Consider the following 19,506-nt stretch of genomic DNA (forward strand, 5'->3'; position numbering starts at 1 on the left):
TTAGAAGCCTCCCACCCTGAGCAGACCCATTGGCCAGGATTGGGTCACATGCCCATTCTTAGACCATTCCTTGGCACAGTGGCTGAGACTGGCCCAGACTAGCCATTTGTCAAAATTCACATATGCTGGCAAGTTGTCACTCTGGTGTACTGGTCCAAATGAGGCAGGAAGAGCTCTGAGCTGTTGGCGGGAGCTGGAGGTTGGATTCATTTTTGGCCCCTCCATTCCATCTGGCCCCAGGAGGTCTTGTTGATAGAATGGAAGAAGGAATGATAGAATACCTCAAGTTCTCTCCCCTCTTTCCCTGAGAAGCCAGGAACTCAGTGCAGAAATCAAAATAATACGTTTTATTCCAATCTTGAAGCACAATAGTCCAGACTGTCCCCTCTCCCACTGGAGAACCTCTAGCCCATCCCACCAGACACCACTCTCATTCAGTCTCTTCTGGGAATGACCAACCAGAAGGTCAAGGGGATTCAAGCCTCTGGGCTTTGGAGACTCTCAAATCACTCCCCTCTTATTCCTTCTCTCCCCATCTCCCATACCTTTTCTTTCTGTGTGTCCTTTTTGATTTTTTTTCCCCTCTGTCCTCCACCCTGGCCTCCTTCTCCCTTGCCTCCCTCTGCTTTTCCCCATTTCTGCCTCTCCTCTTGTCCTCTCTCCTCTGCTCGTCTCCCTGCTAGCTTCTCTCCCCCCCCCCCCCCCTCTGTCCTCCTACAGTCCCCCTTGCTTCTCTCCTTCACCCCCGCACTCTATGGAGTGAACATTTGCTCCTGCATGGGCTCTCCCCATGTCCTGGTGTCTTCCCCTCCCCAAGCTTTGTCCCCTTACTTCCTTCTGCCCCAACCTGCCCCTGTCCCATCACACATTTCCTCTCCTGAGGGAAGCCCTCAGAAGCCATCTTGGCCACCACCGTCTTCCACACTGTGGCTCCAGGGCCTCAGAGACCAGTCAGCCTCCCCTTGTACCCAGAGAGACAAGCGGCCAAGGTGAGGTCCCTGGATGACACAGGAGGTGGCCAGAGGGACTGGGTTGGCCTCCTTGGCCTCAGCCCTATTATCTTTGGGATTGAAGAATGCCCTCCTACCTTTGCAGCGGAAGGTGGCAGGCAGGACCCTGGTGGGTCAGGGTTCTGGAGCTCTCCCCCAGCAATCCCTGAGCAGGTCCATGTGGAATAAGGCTGCCCCTGTGAGGAGGCGTGCTGCGAACAGGTGGCGGCAAGGCAGACGCCGCGCGGCATGGATGGAACAGCTACAGCGGGTCAGAGCCCTGTCTAGGAAGAAGTCCGAGGTGCCATCCTTAAGGGCAAACCCAGCTCCAGTCCAGTGGAAACCGCGGGTACCATGCTGCCGGGCAAAGGCCAGCTCTTCGGCCACCAGTTCTGCCAGCTCCGGCCCACACGCCGCTCGGAACTTGGCCAGGGGCTCCCAGTCCACCTCTTCCTCTGCTGAGGGGCAGCAAGGCCTCTTCGGTTCCCTCGGGCTGCCTTCTTCACCGCCTTCCTGCAGCCTCTCCCCAGCGGCCAGGTAGACTCTCCTTGTTCCTGCCCATTCTGGATCACCCTCAAACACAGTCCCCAACGGGGTGCCGCACACTCCATTCCCCAGCCCTAGACACCTCCCTCCTGTGCCCCCACACTCCATCGCTTGTCCTCCTCTGCTCTTGGGGCCCATAGATGGGGCTCCCTCCCCATTCTCCAGGCCTGTCATCCCTGTGTCCCCCAGCTGGACCAGAACATCCTCCAGGTCCCTTCTTCTTTTGACCCCCAAACTCACTCCTCTCTCTTCTCCAATATCCGGCCCTCTCTGCCTCTCCTCTCCCCACTGGGGCCCCCTTTGGTCTCCATTCTCAGGGACCAAATCCCTGGGCTTCTCCAAATGGCGCCCCCTCCAGTTCCTGACCTCCCACCCCCTTCCCTTCTCGGGTTCCAACTGAGATCCCTTCTGATCTCTGGATTTTAGCCCATGTGCCCTCTCGTCGTGCAGCTGGGCCCCCCTCCAGGTGCTCCCTTCAAGACTCCTGGCCCTCTCGGTATCCAACTGGGTCCCCCTCCGGTCTGTGGTCTCCAACACCCTAGCCCTTCGATCCTCCAGCTGGGCCGTCCTCCAGGTGTAGCCTTCCAATCCCCTCAGCCCATGGTCCTCCAACCGGGATCCTCTCCAGACATAACCTTCCGGTCCCTTATCTTTCTCCTCTTCCAACAAGAACCCCCTCCAGTCTCTGATCTCTGGTCCTCTCCACTGCTCATTCTCCCACTGGGACCCTCTCCAAACACTCCCTTCTAGGCCTCTCACTTTCTGGGTCTCCAACTGGACCTCTCTCCAGTCTTGGACCTGCAACCCTCCCCCCATCTCGCTTTCTAACTGAGCCCCTCCCCGCTCTCTGGCCTCCAAACCTCGGGGCCACTCCTCCTCCAACTGGCCACCTCTCCAAATACTTCCTTCTTTCGGGGCCCCTCCCCTGTCCCCGCTCTCCAGGCCCTTTCTCCTCTCCGCCCCTTGCGCTCCCCTCCCCAGCTCGACCTCTGGCCCCAGCCCCCCACCGTCCAGGCGATCAGGCGCCTCCCCAACCGCGTCGGCCCACTGCATGGCCACCAGGTCGCGGAGACACTGTGCCACGCTGCGCGAGGGGCTCAGGCGGCGCAGCAGGCGCCGGCGGTGGCCGCGCACGAGAGCGCACGCGTCCAGGTCCCGGGCCGCCTCGAAGGCTCGGAAGCGCACCCACATGTCGCGCCGCGGGGCCCAGTTGCGCTCGAAGTAGTCCACGAAAGCGGCCGGGCCATGTGCGCGCAGCTCGGCCAACGCCTCGGCGTAGGCGGCGGGCGACGACGCGCCGGCCAGGCGACACAGGCGCGGCCACAAGCCCGGGTCCTCGCAGCCGGCACCGCCCAGTTCTTGCGCCTTGCTGAAGAGCGTCTCCAGGCCCTGTGCGCGGCAAATCTGCACGCGTGCGCCCGGCAGCAGCTGGCGCACAGCAGGCAGCTGCGCCGCCACCTCGGGCCCAGCGGTTAGGCAGCGCACGCGGCCCTTGACGTCGGGTGCGCTCTGCAGCAGCGAGGCCAGCGCGAAGCGCAGCAGGCTTGGCGTGCCTGGACGCGCCACGCAGCAGGCGGCCTGGCGCGCGCGGCCCGCCGCGTCCACACAGAGCACGGCCAGCAGGTCCAGCGCGCCCTGTAGACCCGGCAGCCGGTCCACCAGGAGCATGCGGGGGAAGCGCCGCAGCAGCGCCCGCGTGCGTGACGTCAGGAAGAACACTGTCTCCACCACCGCCTGGTCCTCCACGAACACCAGCTTCACCTGCGGGCGGGGGCGGGGGAGGCAGGGAATGAGGTCAGGGGATGCCAGGCTCGCCTGGCGGTTCCCAGATCTCGGGCACCCACCCAGCACCATCCTCGGGGGCAGTGGGAATTCCTGCATCCCTGCGTGCAGCCATTTATTCTTCCGACCGGTAGGAGGCAGTGCCGGGGAATGGTTAAAAATGCGAACTCTGGAGGCCCATTGCCCCGGTGTGAGATCTGGCCCCACCGTCTAAGAGCTCTGTGATTTCTGCACACAAGACAGCCTCTCTGAGCCTCAGTGTACCTACTAGGACCTGGGTATTCATTCCTTCGTGCACTCAGAGGCAGACTAAAGTAAAATTCGAAGTGGAGGCCTTGGAGCAGCAGCATCGCTTGCTGGGATCTTGACAGAAATGCATATTCTCAGGCCTTCCCAGACCTGCCCGGTCAGAAACTCTTGAAGGCCCCACAGTCGGCGCTCTGACAAGCCCTCCAGGGGATCACCATGCGCTCTCTAGTTGGAGAGCCACTGGCCTAGGACTCAGGTGGTAGACTCTGAAGCCAGATCCTCTAGGTTTGAGTCCCGGTCCCAACCTTGTGGCTTAACCTCTCTGAGCCTCAGTTTCCTCCTTTCCCCCTTTCTTCCCCCAAGTTTCCCTTCTGGAAATGGAAAACTCATTCCTTCATGCCTAGAGGTTCAGGTCCTGTTTAGGGTCTAGAGCCAGACTGCAGGGGCTGAGACCCTGGCGGTGTGGCCTTGGGTAACTTCCCTGACCCACCCCTCCACCCAATCTGTAAAATGAAGAGGAGTATTTCTGTGACTGGAAGGATGGAATGCATTAAATCATTGAGAACACTGCCTGGCACAAATGTGTTAATGTTCAACCAAGAGCGAGCGTTCTCCAAGCGTTTGTCGTCACTGCCATTGTCACCCCGGCTCAGAGATCATGTCCTCAGTTAGGTCTGCTCTAACCAGCACTTCTAACCAATGGAAGTGGCTCTCTCTAGCCACTGTTGGCCATGGCATTTAACCACCCTGACGCATGTCACGCCTTTATTTGCTGATTTGCTGATCATCGGTTTGCCCTTCCTAAGACGGAAGCGCCACAAGGTTAGGGATGTTGTGTTTTGCATTCCTGGTGCTTGCAGGGGCGCTCACGGCCGCAGCTCCATACATCCTGAACGAGCTTGGGTCAGTGCGCAGCGCTATCACCGGCCACATCTCCACAGCCCAGGGAAGAGTCTGCTTTTAAATCTTTGCTTTGTCTCTCTCTCTTTTATTTTTTCTTTTCTTTTTCTCCCCCCCCCCTACTTTGTCTCTTGCTAGCTGTGAGTATCCTGGTCTGAGTCTCACTTTTCTTTTCTGCAAAATTGAGGTAATGTCTGTCCACCATGGTCATGGAGAGGCTAAAACGAGATCATTTGTGTCCAGGCTTGGTGCATATCTAATCCCACTATGATTTCCATGTTACTTGTCTCTCAGCAGCACCGAGGACCGGGAGCCTGCCCCCTTTCTGGAACACAGATCTCTCTGGGCTTCTGTCACCCTGGAGACTCCTGGCTGTCCTCCTTCTGCCCAGGCATCTCCCACGTGGTCTCCTTTGCTTGCCCTCTCCCATCCCTGCTCCGCTTCTAAAAGTTACAGAGCCAAAGAGCCCATCTTGGCTTCTCTTCTCCTCTTTCCTGTCTCCAGGCTCTGCCAAGGTGATCTCATCAGGTCACACTGCCTTCCTCATCTTTTAGCTGATAACTCCCAGTTCCATATCTCCAGACTCTAGATCCATCTGTTGAACTGCCTGGGCAGGAACATGGCTCCGTTGCCTCGGGTCATGATCTTGGGGTTGTCAGCTCAAGCCCCACATAGGTCTTTCTGCTCGGTGGCGAGCCTGCTGGAGACTCTCCCCCTCTCCTGCTTGCACTCTCTTGCACTCTTTCTAAAATAAATAAATACATCTTAAGGGGGAAAAAGCACTGCATCATTCTCAGCTTTCAAGGGAAAGGAAAAAAAAGATCCTCTAATTAAAAAAAAAAAAAAAAAGATCTAGTAGAGTCCCAAAAGAACAAGGAAATTGCTTTCCCAACCCAAAAATCCTATATTCAGCATCTTAACTCATATTAGAATTCACTAATTCTAAATTTTATCAAATTTTTATGAAATTGTATGAAAAGTCCTAGAAACCCTACCGCTGGATTAGTTACTGGCCCATTGTGATTGTTTTCAACCATCATGAATTTTTATACTATGACTACTTTGCAATATATCTTCGTGAAGGTCTCCATCTAGAACTGCACTGTCCAAGCTGTTTGCCTTAGCCCCATGTAGCTGTTTACATTTAAATTAATTAATGTTTGACAACCCTTCACCGGCCGTGCTAGTCCTATTTCAAGGGCTTACCAGCCACACGGGGCTAGTAGCTGCTCTCCTGAATGCCACAGCTACAGGACATTTGAACCTCACAGAAAGTTCCTTCAGACAGCCCTAGTGTAGAAATCAGTGCCAAGATAAAAGTTGTCCTAAGTATAACAAAAAGAATGACACCTTTCTATAGTGTTGAGTTCATGTCTGTTTCTTCTGGGGAATCAGGAGTGGGGAAAGGAAATACAGCAAAACGTAGGTGCCTTGAGATTTTCCAGAGCCAGCAAGCCCTTGATGAGTTAGAAGACAACTTCCGTTCTTTAAGGGAAAACTTCGATTTCACCTCAGGTTTTCATTCTAAAGAGGGCACAGAAGCTTTTCTTGCCCAGCCACTGGTTCGTTAAGCAGCATTGACTGAGAGCCTCTTGTGGGCCCAGATGCTGCGCTTGGCCTTGAAGAGAGAGGAGGGACAGAGTCCTGCCCTGTTGGACTGGCAGAAGCTCCAAGAAGTCGCACAACCAGAAGTACCTTGAACCGAGAGGTGAACACCTGCAGGTAATAAGCAGCAGGGCTGGGATTTGAACCTGAGGCTGCTTGGGCCTAGAGTCTGCACTCCTGATCGCAATACCCCCTTGGCATTCACGAAGGTGATCCCACAGGTCTGATTCAAGGGCGTGTGGCTGGCAGATGTGAGGGCTCCCATGAGGGCAGGGTTCGCCTCAAACACCCGGATCGGTGGCACTGGGATGCGTCAGCCACAGCACAGATGGAGGATTCCACAGATGTGAATCTCGGGGACCATGCCACAGAACGCACTCCATCCACATCCCTGTGTTCACGTGATCGGAACGGTACTATTCTCCAGACTGTCCCAAAGAAAAACTTGAGGGAATAAAAGTAATACCTAAAAAGCGACGCATACAGGGCTTCCTACTTGTCTGTTTTTATACAGACATGCACGCGCACACACTTAATCCTCGCACAACCACCTCGACAACCCTACGAGGTAGCACCTATTCTTATCCCCATTCTGCGGACAAACAAACTAAGGCTTGGAGAAGTAACCTGTTGCACCTCATTGCATGTCCCATGGCCAGTGAACGGCACAGCTGGAAGGTACAGAAAGCTCTTAGCACCTCACAAGATAAATCAAACCAGGTTCTAGCTGGTACTCCAGGACTCAGAAAAGAGCTGATTATCTTGTAATCACCCGGACCCTGTGCAGCATGAATTCCCAGCAGTGGGGGAGGGACCAACGTGCTCATTTCAATAGACATTGCCCAATTTTCGCCCACCGTGACTCTACCAGTTTACCGTTTACTATTCATAAAGGTGGCACACTCAGATCAACATTCCTCTTTCTCAGAAGACATAGTGCACCCACGACAGAAGGTACAACATTTCTGTGCCAAGAACCATCTCTGTCCAGAAATCCAGTTGGCTTGTTGATTACCCTGGAGGCTGCCACAAACGAGACAATGGAGACATGACTGAACACCGCAGCCTATCATCGCTGCCTCAGGGCAGATTATAAAAGGTCTTAACACCACTCTCATTGAGGCAGCTGCTCAGTCTTGCCCATAAACTGTGGCGGTGACTTTTGGGTACGCTAGTTTTGTGGGACCCCTCCCAGGACCAAGTGGGTCACCACCACTCAGGGGGTCCCAGGCATTCAGCTTTTCAAAGTAGACCTCTCGGGGCGCCTGGGTGGCTCAGTGGGTTAAGCCGCTGCCTTCGGCTCAGGTCATGATCTCAGGGTCCTGGGATCGAGTCCCGCATCGGGCTCTCTGCTCGGCAGGGAGTCTGCTTCCTCCTCTCTCTCTCTCTGCCTGCCTCTCTGCCTACTTGTGATCTCTCTCTGTCAAATAAATAAATAAAATCTTTTAAAACAAAACAAAACAAAACAAAGTAGACCTCTCAAGGTCAAGTTCCCTCTCACTCCAAGGTGGCTGGAGTTGATTCTGTGTAAAGGTGAAAACAGAAAGGATCCCTGACTGGGACGCTGGGGTGGCTCAGTGGGTAAAGCTTCTGCCTTGGGCTCAGGTTATGATCTCAGGGTTCTGGGATCGAGTCCTTCATCAGGCTCCCTGCTAAGCAGAGGGTCTGTTTCTCTCTCTCCCTCTGCCCCTCACCACTGCTCCTGTGCGCTCTCTCTCTCTCTCCCTCCCTCTCAAATAAATAAATAAAATCTTTAAAAAAAAAAAAAAAAAAAAAAAAAAAGAGGGGCGCCTAGGTGGCTCAGTGGGTTAAAGCTCAGGTCATGATCTCAGGGTCCTGGGATCCAGCCCCACATCGGGCTCTCTTCTCAGCGGGGAGCCTGCTTCCCCCTCTCTCTCTCTGCCTGCCTCTCTGCCTGCTTGTGATCTCTGTTTGTCAAATAAATAAATAAAATCTTTAAAAATAATAATAAAAATATTTTTAAAAAAAATTATGAAAAAAGACAAATATTTCTTAAAAAAAAAGAAAGAAAGAAAGAAAGAAAGAAGGGGCCGCTGGCCTTGGGAACAACAAGTGCATGTGATGAGGGACAGGGTGTCCTTACATCTTGCTGCTCCAGAGCCAGCTCCCCAGCCCTCTTCCCCCACATGGCTCCTGGAAGCTGGCAGCCTGGCCCGTACCCCGCCAGGCAACACAGTTTAAGATGACCAGCCCCGGAGGAAGAAATGAAAGCAGCTGACATGTGGCCAGCCCCAACACCTAAAACAAGATAAAAAAAAAAGTCTAATATGCTACCTTGCAGGGGTGGGGAGCAAGTGGAAATAAAATGAAAATGACAGACACAAATTTCTCTGTATACCGATATGGTGGGGCTGTTGAGTGTGAAGCCACTAGCCATACAGGACTATTTAAAATGCAATTAAATTAAATTAAATTAAATTAAATATCCAGTTCCTCCACCATACTGGCCACATTCTGAGTGCCTGATAGCCATGAGTCCAGGGGACACAGATCATTTCTATCATCATAGCAAGTTCCCCTGGATAGCCCTGAGCCACAGAATAGAGACAGAAGATACATAAAGAATGGACGTTCTGGTGGCCACTGAGGAGGGGACCTGGGGGACAGGAGGTGACAAGGGGACTTTTCACTTTTTGAACCTTTGTACCTTTTGAATTTAAAAGCATGTGAATGTGTTACATATTCAAGAAGTCAATATTTAAGTGTTAAAAAAAAAAAAGAATAATCCTCTGGCTTTTCTGTCTCTTGGTATTCCAGAACTCCTTCCTCATTTCCTTTAAAAGGATTAAGGTGGACTGAAAGATGGACCCAGGAGCCAACCTTGGTTTAGCTGGATTCTGTGGCAGCCTCCTAACTGGAAGTTTAGAAGACAATGCCTTGACCTTAAAGGCTTTCGCTTGTTGGTGAGCGGCTTCTCATAGTGGGGAGGGGCAGCCCTACATAGGTGTGTGCAGGGACAGCCAAGGCTTATTTATTTGACGGTGGACAGGAGATAACTGATAACAGATAACTGGTCTTCAGCAAAGACCAGCAGCGTGGGGATCACACACATGTACTCCCCAATTTACAGAGCAGTAAACTGACTTCGGTGGGACCCTCAGCTCTCCGGAGGCTAGACCTGCTGGGAAAGGGCCCAAACCTCATTTCTAAACTGGGGAATAGCCAAGCGGGTAAGAGCAGGGCCCTGGATCCAGACTGTGTGGGTCTGAAGTTCAGCTCCATCATTAAGCAGCTGTGTGGCCCTGGGCCAATTCCTTGACCTCTCTGTGCTTCAGTTTCCTTGTCTATCGAATGGGGGACTCCTTCCTCAACATGCTTTGGTATGATTTAAATGAATTATAAAAAGCAAAGCACTTGAGATAGTGTTGGCACACAGTCAGTGCTTGCTAAACATGAACTAAAATTATCAGCGATATGATGATGTGGACAGAGGGCTAGGTTTGGGTTGGTGGTTTGAATCACGACTGGGTCCTGAGCATGAGATGGTGGTTGGGGGAGGGCTCTAGACCCAATTCAGGAGAGTGGGTCACTGCCTCACTACCCTAGGTGGGGACCTCTTCCTTACATGAGAGAAAAGCACAGCCAGGGTGGAAAACCTAGCTTCCCCCCCTTTCTCCCTCCCTCCCTCCCTTCCTACATGTCCACCGACCCCCGCCCCGGCTTTGAAGTTGGATGAAAGCATCAGAAAGATTCCTCATAGAGGAACAACGGGAATGCCCCAGCCTCCGGACCTTTGCACTGGCTGTTCCTTCTGCCTGGAACTCCAATCCCTCTGAAGATAGAATGGGGGTCCCCTGCCTCCATTCTGCCTCTTCTGCTTCATGAGCATTTCCTTAGAGATACCTTCCCTGACCACTCAAATCACAATGGCACCCTTACAGGGGCACCTGGGTGGCTCAGTTGGTTGGGCATCTGCCTCCGGCTCAGGTGATGATCCCGGGGTCCTGGGATCGAGCTCCGCCTTGGGTTCCCCACCCAGCAGAGTTTGCTTCTTATTCTCCCTCTGCCTCTCTCCGGGCCTCTCCCCGCCACTTGTGCTCTCTCTCTCAAATAAATAAGCAAAATCTTTTGTCCCTCTCCATGTCCTCACCCTATTCTCCTTGACACTACTCCTCACTCCATCACCTTAGGTGACAAAGGCGACCCTCCCTTCTGAGTCTTGATCAGGGTGGTGGGGAAAGGCTGTTTTTACGTTGGGGTCATTCCTCTAACTATGCACTTCTCATCTGTGCACCTTCTATGCGTGTGGTTCGGTTTTTGTTTTGTTTTGTTTTTTTAAGTGGCACTTTCTGTCACCTCCTCTTCCTTGCCCAGCCTTCCTGACATTTTATCACGGTTGGGTGTGTTTGTCTCTTGTTGGTTCCCCCACTACCACAGCAAGGTGATTCTAGTAGCTTCCTCTGCAAGGTAGTCAATAGCCAGAAGAGGCTCTTTTAAATTTCAATGAGTTAAAGTAGAATAAAATTTAAAATTCAGCTCGTCGGTCTAACTGGCCACCTTGCAAGCGTTCAAGGGCCCCATGTGGCCAGGGGCTACCCTACCGTGGGGGACTATCCCAGAGCATTTCCCTCGTCCCCTGGGGCAGAAGCTCTGGTGGTCCCTGTGGGCAGGGACCATGGGTGTCTGGCAGGCTGCTGTCTCCCCAAGGCCGCAGTGAGCACTTAGCAAATGATGACAGGGATGTGGGGGCGACAGGGGTGGATGGATGAAAGGAGTGAACGGATGAGTGGGCGGATGAATGAATGAATGAATGAATGAATGACCGACCGACCCCGGAGGCACCAACGTGGCTCTTCCCCCGCCCCCGCCTGCCTCTCCCGAGACCCCACCTTGGCCTCGGGGTCGGTGCGGAAGAGCCCCTCGAGCACGTGCAGGGCGTCCAGGACGCCATGGTCGCGGCCCTTGCAGTAGGACAGCAGGCGGCGCACGTCGGCCGGCGCCACGAACTGCTTGGAGATCTTGTTCGTGGTGCGCACCGGAAGGCAGGCGTTGGCCAGCAGGTGGCCCGGGCGGAAGTAGTAGGCGAACTCGAGCGGGCAGGCCGGGTGCGAGTGGGTCAGCTGGCACTCCGTCACCACGAGGCGGTCCCGCAGGGGGCTCAGCTTGACGATGATGAAGGCCGGGCAGCCGGGCTGGGGAGGCCTGCGGGAGGAACGACCACCGCCGCCATCACATCACCGTCTGCCCTCCTCCTCCTCTCCCTCTCCTCTTTAATTATTTATTTTCTTAAAATTAAGGACTGTGGCAAGCATCCAGAAGAGAGAGGGCCTTCCGAATCTGCCAGCTGCATGACCTCGGGCAAGTCCCTTCAAGCCTCTGTGCCTCAGTTTCCTCCTATGTTGTGAGGGAGCTCATCATCACCAGACCTTTGTCCTGGAGTTGTGAGGATTGAAAGAGTTGATGTATAGAAAGCACTGAACTGTCAGCACCCACGTTGGCCGTGGCTCGGCATCTACCTCCCCATCTCTATCAAAAGCCACGGAATATTTTATTTACCTCGAAAAACTGTAAGAAACAAAACCCTTCAGAGACTCCTGTATCCACTTCTCCTTTAGCAAGAACGGCATGGCCAGTTGAGGGTCTCCGAGAACCCTGCCCCCCCAAAAGTCTTCCTCGGTCCCCCAAAGTAGCCACTTCCTAAATGGGCTATCTAGCCTTTCCTGGGTATGTTTTTAGAGACCCATAAACAGTGGAAAGTGGGTTCCCATGTTTTAAAAGTTTGTATACATGGAAAGGAGCTCAAACTCATCAGTCATCGAGCAAATCCCAATGAAAAGGCCCAGGGGAAAAAAAAGTAAAGAAAAGAAAAGCCCCAGGAAAGGCCACCACCCACCACTGGAATAACCAAATAAACAGGGAGCACAGACTAGGATGTGGAGAGAGCCTAGCACTTAGCTTCTTGGCGATGGGAGTTTCAACATAAGTCGCTTGTCACCACGGGCCGGTCTCTGCTAATTCAGATCACGTGCCCCGCCCCCCGACCCAGTGCTTCCACTCAAGACCAATGCCTGAAGATGGGCGCCCAAAGATTGTGCTAGAATGTTCACAGCAGCCCTGCTCGTATCTGCCAAGTATTGGAAACAAACCGATATCCACGAGGAGGATGGGAAAATAAGTAGGGATACATCCTCAAACACAACCCTAACCTACAGTAAGAATGGACAGGCCATTGCTGTCCCCAGCAACGTGGTCGGATCTCGCGGATCCACTGTGTGAAAGATGCCGGACACGAAAGGTGATAAGCCACCACATGTCAGGCTTATCGAAAGTTCCACAGGAGGCAAAGGTAGCCTCTGCTGTTGGGAGACCAGAGAGTGGTCACCCTTGAGTGGTTAAGTGCTAATGGGGGAGCTTCCTGGCAATGGCTATGTGTATCCCCTTGCTCTGGGTATTGGTTACATGTACATTTTTATTTGGGGGAAATGCACCGAGTTGCATACATATGATGGATGTGCTTTCCTTCACGTGTGTTAATGCTGTTAAAAAGTTTACTTAGGAATCCTTTCTTCTTCTGCTGTACAGTAGGCAAAACAGCCCCTCAAAGATGTTCACGCCCTAGCTGCTGGAGCTGTGTGAACGTTACCGTGCACTGCAAAAGGGACTTTGCAGGTAGGATTAAATTAAGGGTCCTGGAGCACCTGGGTGGCTCAGTGGGTCATGATCTCCGGATCCTGGGATCAAGCCCCGCATTGGGCTCTCTGCTCAGCATGGAGCCTGCTTCCCCTCTCTCTCTTCCTGCCTCTCTGCCTACTTGTGATCTCTGTCAAATAAATAAATAAAATCTTTAAAAAAATAGAAAAAATAAAAATAATAATAAATTAAGGGTCCTGAGATGGGGAGATGATCTTGGATTATCCAGCTGGGCTCAGTGTACCCCCAAGGGTCCTTATAAAGGGAAGACAGAAGCAAGAAGCCAGAGAGGCAAGTCAAAGAGACAAAGAGAGAGAAAGAGAGATGTTTCTCTGCTAGAACAGCAGGAAGCCAAGGAATGCGGGCACTTCTAGAAGATTCTCCTCTAGAGTCTCCAGAATGAACCAGCCTTGCAGAGAGCTCGATTTTAGCCCTGTGAGACCCCTGCTGGACTGGTGACCCTCCGAGCTCTAAGATCACACATTTTCTTTGCCTTAAGCCACCAGGTCTGTGATACTTTGTTACAACAGCAATAGGAAATGGACCCCACTCTCTATATACTTTTGAAACAGGGGTTTCTCACTCATTAGCTTTTCAACATTGTTTCATTCCTTTTGCTGCCTGATAGGCCACTGGCAACTCCGCCAACTGTATGTTGGGCTTTTGTTGTTGTTGTTGTTTTGTTTTGTTGTGTTTTTTTAGAGATTCTATTTAAGTCATCTCTATAGCCAAGATGGGGCTTGAACTCACAGCCCCAAAATTGAGTCGCATGCTCCACGGATGGAGCCAGCCAGGTGCCCCTCTGCTAAATGCATGCTGTCTCCTGTTCTCCCTTCTTAAAAACAATGCTTCGATGACCCCCAACTCTCTTATCCATCTGTGTGTGGGCAAGAGTCTGTCTAAGACAGAGGCTGTCAAGCTGCTGGGCAGGGCCCACCCATTAGCTGAAATCAATCAGGGAGCTACAAACAGCCTTCTAAAAAATGAAAGAGAACAGGGAGGAAAATCAGGGTGCATTTCCCTGGTAAATAACACATATTATTGACATCTGCTTTCTGAAAGGATGTTTTGTGTTTCTCCATGAGGGATGATACTGGCATTTTAGGTAGGAGGTTTATGTTTACAGAGCAGGGATTGGCACACTTTTTCTGCGAAAGGGCAGACAGTAAATAGACACTGTTGCTATACTGTGAAAACAGCCATAGATTGCCTGTCAGCGCATGTGCCTGGCTGTGTTCCAATAAAACTTTATTTACAAAACACAGCTGCAGGATGGATTTGGCCCAAGGTCCTCACAGCTTGTCAGCTCTTGTAACATAGACTGTCTAGGGCTTGGCAAGAAATGAAGAAGCCTGACTCACAGGCAGTGAATGCCAGTAGCACGCCCTAAACTGCTCCGAAATTGTTTCCAAGTGGCCCCTGAGAAGGCTGAGCCTCCCCAGAATCCACCCCAGGTCTCTCCAGTATAAATACTGAAGAACAGTCTTTGTTAAACCAGAAGGGGATACCTGACACGCCCCTTTTCTGCTCCATGCGTGAGGGAAAGTAAAACTGGTTGCCTGCTAGACTTTTTAAATCTACATAAAAAGCTTGGGACTTCTTGCCTTATTTTAAGCAACAAAAATAATGTAAAATTAGAAAAAAGTCCAAGCCACCAAATCGTTATAAATAAAATACAAATGTGGAGCCACCCCCGTGGTATTGGTAGAACCAAAAGACATTCCCGACGTGCAGCCCTTTTTGAGCTACCCAAACTGTGGCCCGTTCATGGGACTCTACCTGACCTACCTCCCCTGCTTAACTCTCGGGCTCCTGTGAAACTCTCTAGTCTGGCCTCTTTTAGTTCAGCCCTTAGAACAAGCCCCCACTCAGCGAAGGTCACAACACCAGGGAGCTGTGCATCCTGCCAGAGAATAGCACGTCCCCACAAGGTCCCTGTACCTCACATAATCGTCTACTGTGGCCTCAGAATGCTATTTTTGCAATTTTTCTACATGCAGCCAGGATGAAGAATGCCACCCACCTCTACGTGTGAACTCCATGTGGGCAGGAATCTTTGTCTGATTTGCCTACTGTAATAGTCCCAGCACTGAGAGCAGCCCCTGGCCCCTGGGAAGTGCTCAGTAAACAGATGATGAGGAATGACAGAATCCCACTGTATGAACCCCAGACACCCAGGCACTCTGCTCATTACGTCAAGCCACCCAGCACCCAGTTCTGCCTGTCGTGCCTTATAAACTCATCAGACCATCCACATTTCCCTATTCCCACGGCCAGCAACCCCACTCAGTTCTCTCTTTCTTCATAAAACATCCTTATCCCTTCTTTTCCCCTAGTTAGCTCCTATTCCTCCTTCACAACTCTGAACCAGTGTCACCTCCTCCAGGAAGCCCTCTCTGACTATCCCCAGGCTTGGGCAGATTTCACGGCACATTGGGATGAGGATCTGATGGAGGCCCATTTGTAATGCATGGTCTTCACTGAATGGGGTGCCCTTCCCCTGTAACCCCCACCATCTAAAACACATTCACCATGCACCCAGCAGGTGCTCGAAACAAAGCCTTCAGATGGACAAACAGCATGGCACCTAGGATCACATTCGACTCTCATGATCCATGATTGAAATAAAGATGAGGGGTAGGGGAAGGAAGAGAGAGGGGACTAAAAGCACAGGCTTTGTGGTCAAACCGTGTGAGTCCTGATCCTGGTTTCTCTCTCTCGGCAGCTGGGCTATCTTGGGAAATCACTTTAACCTCTCTGTGCTTGTTTGCTCATACGGAAATTGGGGCTAACAAGAACAGTACCTCCTCATTGAGAGGAGTCCAGAAGAGGATTACATTATGCAAAGTAGTTAGACAAGGGGCCGGTGTAAGTACTTAATAAAAATGAACCTGCTATTTCCCCCATTTTTTTTTTCTCTTCTAAAAGTACCATCACTATGAGCTCGTTTGCCCTCTGTGCACCCGTTTCTTCTTGATCTTTCAGGTCGTCAAGCTTTCTGTGTTCTCAAAGGCTGGTGTGTGTATTCTAGAGAGGGAAGTGCTTAGGGAGGCTGGGGAGGGGGTGGTGGTGGTGTGCAGAGCAGAGGGCTGGAGCTGGAGGGGGAAGAGACGGGGTGGCGATTTGGGGAAGGTTGCCAGGCAATGTTTAGGCAACGGGGCTGGAGTGGCCAGGGAGAAAGCTCTGATGTGTGGTTCTCACATCGCAGCCCCTGCCTCCTCGCTGGCCTCCTGTCTCTCTCCATCAGTCTGTCCCTGACAGGGCCCTGGGAGGAACCTATCCTATGCGTAGAGCTCCTGTTGCTTTCAGTCCCTCCTGTCTCCTGGCTTCCTCCCTGGCAGAACACTGGGGACAGTGCTGGCACATAGCAAGCGCCATATGTCTAGGTCAAATACATACATACATAAATGTATAAACAAAGAGGATCCCTCAAGTTTTCATTTCCTAATAACCTCTTCCAGGAAGCCTTCCAGAACTACCTCGTAAGCTCTCAGGTGGAGCTGGGCTGACCACCCCTCTTTTGTTCTCTTCCCTCCCACTCTCTAACTTCTTTTCTCCCACAATTGTGAGCCCTCATTTCCAATTTTTTTTTCTTTTTTCTTTTGGTCTTTTTCCCTTCCATTAGGTTCTCAGCTGCTCAAAGGCAGAGGCCAAGCTCTGGGTTCCAAATGCCCAGCAAAGAGCATGCACACAGTAGGCACTCAATAAGTGTTACTTTGAACAAGGAGAGATTCCAGATGGGGCCTGAGCTGCTCACAAGCTATAATGTTCTAGATTTCTCTGTGATGTTGATGTGTGTTTGATCCCATTCTGCTTCCTGACCTCTGCGTCTCTGTTTCTAGATGAGCAAGGTACCAAGAAGAGTACCAAGTACCAAGAAGGGTAACCTCTCAGTAAGTGTTCCAGTAACTATGGTGAAAATCGCTGCTCGAAGGTGCTCACTTTTCTGAGCGATCTGCATCTATCAGCTCATTTAATCCTCACAAAACCTGGAATCGATCAGTACCGGCACTTCCTCCGTTTTCCAAGGCAGGAAACTGAGACCCAAAGAGGTGATGTCACTTGCTCAGGTGATGTCATCAGCTAATCATAGCAGGCCTGGGATTTGAGGCTAGGCTGCTGGCTGGCTGTGCTCTTGACTTCTAGAACAGCTGTCATCTACCCAGCTGCCTGATGTTCCAGAGAGGAGAAACCCGACTTAGACATGTGATGTCTGTTGCCCAAAGACACCCACTTTGGGAGCAATGGGGCCGGTCTCAAGCAGCCTGAAGGCAGAGCCTGCTTTTAAGTGCTCTGTTCTTGGCCATAGCTCTCCAACCAAGGGTCTGAAACTCACATGCACCTACCGGGACCAGGAAGGTGAAACATGAAAGTGGCAGGGCTAAGTGTGAGATAATAGGGAGCAGTGGGGTCTGGGGCAAACCCGAGGCCCCTACCCCTCTAACTGCAGTGGCCATCTGCCACACAAGAATGTGGGTTCAGCCTTTTCCCGTGTTTCAAGAAAAGCCAGAAACTGAAACTTTTATGGGGAGTGTTCTGGTTTTAAAACTGGGGAGAACGATTAAAACATCCTTGGCCAGCTGGGTGTATCTCCTAGCTGTCTCGCAGGTTTTTCATTTGCCCCTGTAGCATTACAGTTGTAGGGAAGTTATCTGTCAGCTTGTTCCTTTAACACCAGCCTTCCTGTCCAGTCTGAAAGTGCTAGGAGGGCAGGGGATCTGTCTATCCTGCTCAACCCCTTCTCACCCCAGTGAATTACCCCTGGCTCCCGCTGGGAACCGGCTCTGTATTCACTGAATCACCGGATGGTCATCCTCTCTTTGTCCCATGGGTTACTCTGCAGCTCTGTCTCTGACCTCTTTGTATATGTCCCAAACCTGGCTCTCACCCAATTTTCTGGTTCTGGCTAGAGTGTCTGGCTCCATGTCTCTGTATTTCTGGAATTTTCTGCCCCCCCCCTTTTGGTTTTCTTCACTGTGTCCATCTCACTCTGCCTCTCTGTAAGTCTGCAATTGGAGCCCACCCTATCACTCACTCTGCGTGCCTCTGTCCTTCCAGCTTATGGGCTGTCTGCCTTTCTCTGGGCCTGTCTTACCTTCTCTGCAAGGTGTACTTAGCTGTTTTAGGTGGCATCTCTCCCTCCCCATCTCTGGGGGGGGCTCTCTGCCTACTCCTCCCCCTCGATTCCCATCCCCACCCCCAGCACCCAGCAGGGCACGGCTCCTCTCACGCACCCCACGGTGGGCCGGCTGGGCGCGCGCACGTCCTTGCACACGAGCCGCACGTAGCTGTACTTGAGCACGTCGATGAGCGTGTAGAGCGGGGGCGCGCTGGCCCAGCGGCAGCGCGCCAGGTGCATGGAACTCTTGACGAAGAAGAGCGCCAGCCGCTGCTGGCACCACGCGTCGAAGAAGCGGCTGAACTCAGCCCATGAGAAGAAGGCACGCTCCCGTAGCTCCTGCTCCTCCTGCCCAGCCGTGCTGGGTGGGGACTCCATCCTGGGGCACCTGAGTGGAAGAGAGGGGGCATGTGGATATCAGACCCATCCCCACCAGGGGTACCCCACTTTCTCCATTTTCTGCCTGCCTCTTTGGTGCTGGTGCCTCTTTCCAGGCAGGGCCCAGGGTGGGATGCACCCCCATTAATATCTAGATATGAATCTATACTCCATCTTTGGCTTTCTCCCATTTCTGCATTATTCCCGGGACAGCTGGAGCCTATCATCCTGATCCCCAATTTCAGCTCTGGCACCCTCCTCTGTAGATGTGCCCCTAGGTACATTTGGGGTCCCTCTCCCAAAACATAACAGTAGTGCAGTGGTGGACACCTCGAATGTGTTCTCAACTTCCAGCCAAGACCTCCTTCCCCCTCCGGATAGATCTCCTATACTTGGCCATAACCTCTCCTGCCCCATTCATAGGAAACCACCCCCCTCGATGTGTCTACACTTGGCTGTACCTCGCATCCCTCTTTGCCCTCCTCTAAAGATATCCCATGTCCAGATGTGCTCCCACCTCCATTCAGGGACCCTCATTCCCAGTCACATTCTTCACGCACCTGTGGCTTCCTCCTTCCTGCACGTGTCTCCGATATATGGCTGTTATCCCAGATGTGACGCCATGGGTCGTCACATTCAACTGTAGCCCCTGCCTCCGAGATGCTCCCATATCCAGATGTCCTCCTCACATCCAGTATGTACTTTTCGCCCACAGGTGTGTGCCCCATTCACTTGCGGCCAATTTTCAGAAGTGTCACCAATATTTGTGCCCACCTCCTGCTCAGACGCGCCCCCCAGTCCAGCTGTAGCTCCCTCCTCCCATTTGCAGCTATTGTACTCTCCAGGTGTGCATTCTGGTCCTAGACATGGCCCCTCGTCCTCAGATGGGCTTCATTACCCCAGATGCTCCCCCATGTCCAGCTGCGCCTCGCCCCCCCCCCCACCTCGCGCAGCCCCTCCCAACCCACTTCCCCCTCCCCAAGTCCTCCCAGCCCCTCTGGCCGCGGGCCCTCCCATCTCCGCTGTCCCACCCAGCTGTGCCTCTCCCCTCCCCCAGATGTGCACCCTTCCCGCCCCTCCCCACTCACCTACCCGCCCCGGAGCGGCGTCCACCTCCCACAATGCTCCGCGCCGAGGCCAGGCCCGGCCCTTGCTCCCGGGATGCCCCGCGCGGCCTCCCGCCTCTCTTCCCGCCATGCCTCGCGCAGCGGCTTCCATTGAATCTCCGTCTTTTCCCGCCAGTCACTTCTCGGCCCCACAGCTATGCCCGCCCACCCAGACGGAGGG

At 52.7% G+C, this 19,506-nt stretch overlaps 1 protein-coding gene across 3 annotated transcripts; it reads right to left on the minus strand.

Moving 5' to 3' along the window:
• Positions 1 to 332: 332 nt before the first annotated feature.
• On the minus strand, positions 333 to 19,487 carry ZSWIM9 (zinc finger SWIM-type containing 9). Of its 3 annotated transcripts, none has more exons than XM_059383021.1 (4): positions 19,312 to 19,487; positions 17,957 to 18,229; positions 10,922 to 11,234; positions 333 to 3,296 (listed from the first exon to the last, which is right to left on the minus strand). In XM_059383021.1, exons 2-4 carry the CDS (start codon positions 18,217 to 18,219, stop codon positions 1,125 to 1,127), a joined length of 2,748 nt encoding a protein of 915 aa, XP_059239004.1. In that variant the 5' UTR covers positions 18,220 to 18,229; positions 19,312 to 19,487; the 3' UTR covers positions 333 to 1,124. The 3 variants fall into 3 exon arrangements, with proteins under 3 accessions (XP_059239004.1, XP_059239005.1, XP_059239003.1); XM_059383022.1 differs by having other exon boundaries at positions 19,308 to 19,382; XM_059383020.1 differs by lacking the exon at positions 19,312 to 19,487 and adding an exon at positions 18,780 to 19,144.
• Positions 19,488 to 19,506: the final 19 nt, after the last annotated feature.

The sequence above is a fragment of the Mustela nigripes genome, chromosome 17 (assembly GCF_022355385.1).
Source record: "Mustela nigripes isolate SB6536 chromosome 17, MUSNIG.SB6536, whole genome shotgun sequence".
NCBI classification, from domain to species: Eukaryota; Metazoa; Chordata; class Mammalia; order Carnivora; family Mustelidae; genus Mustela; species Mustela nigripes.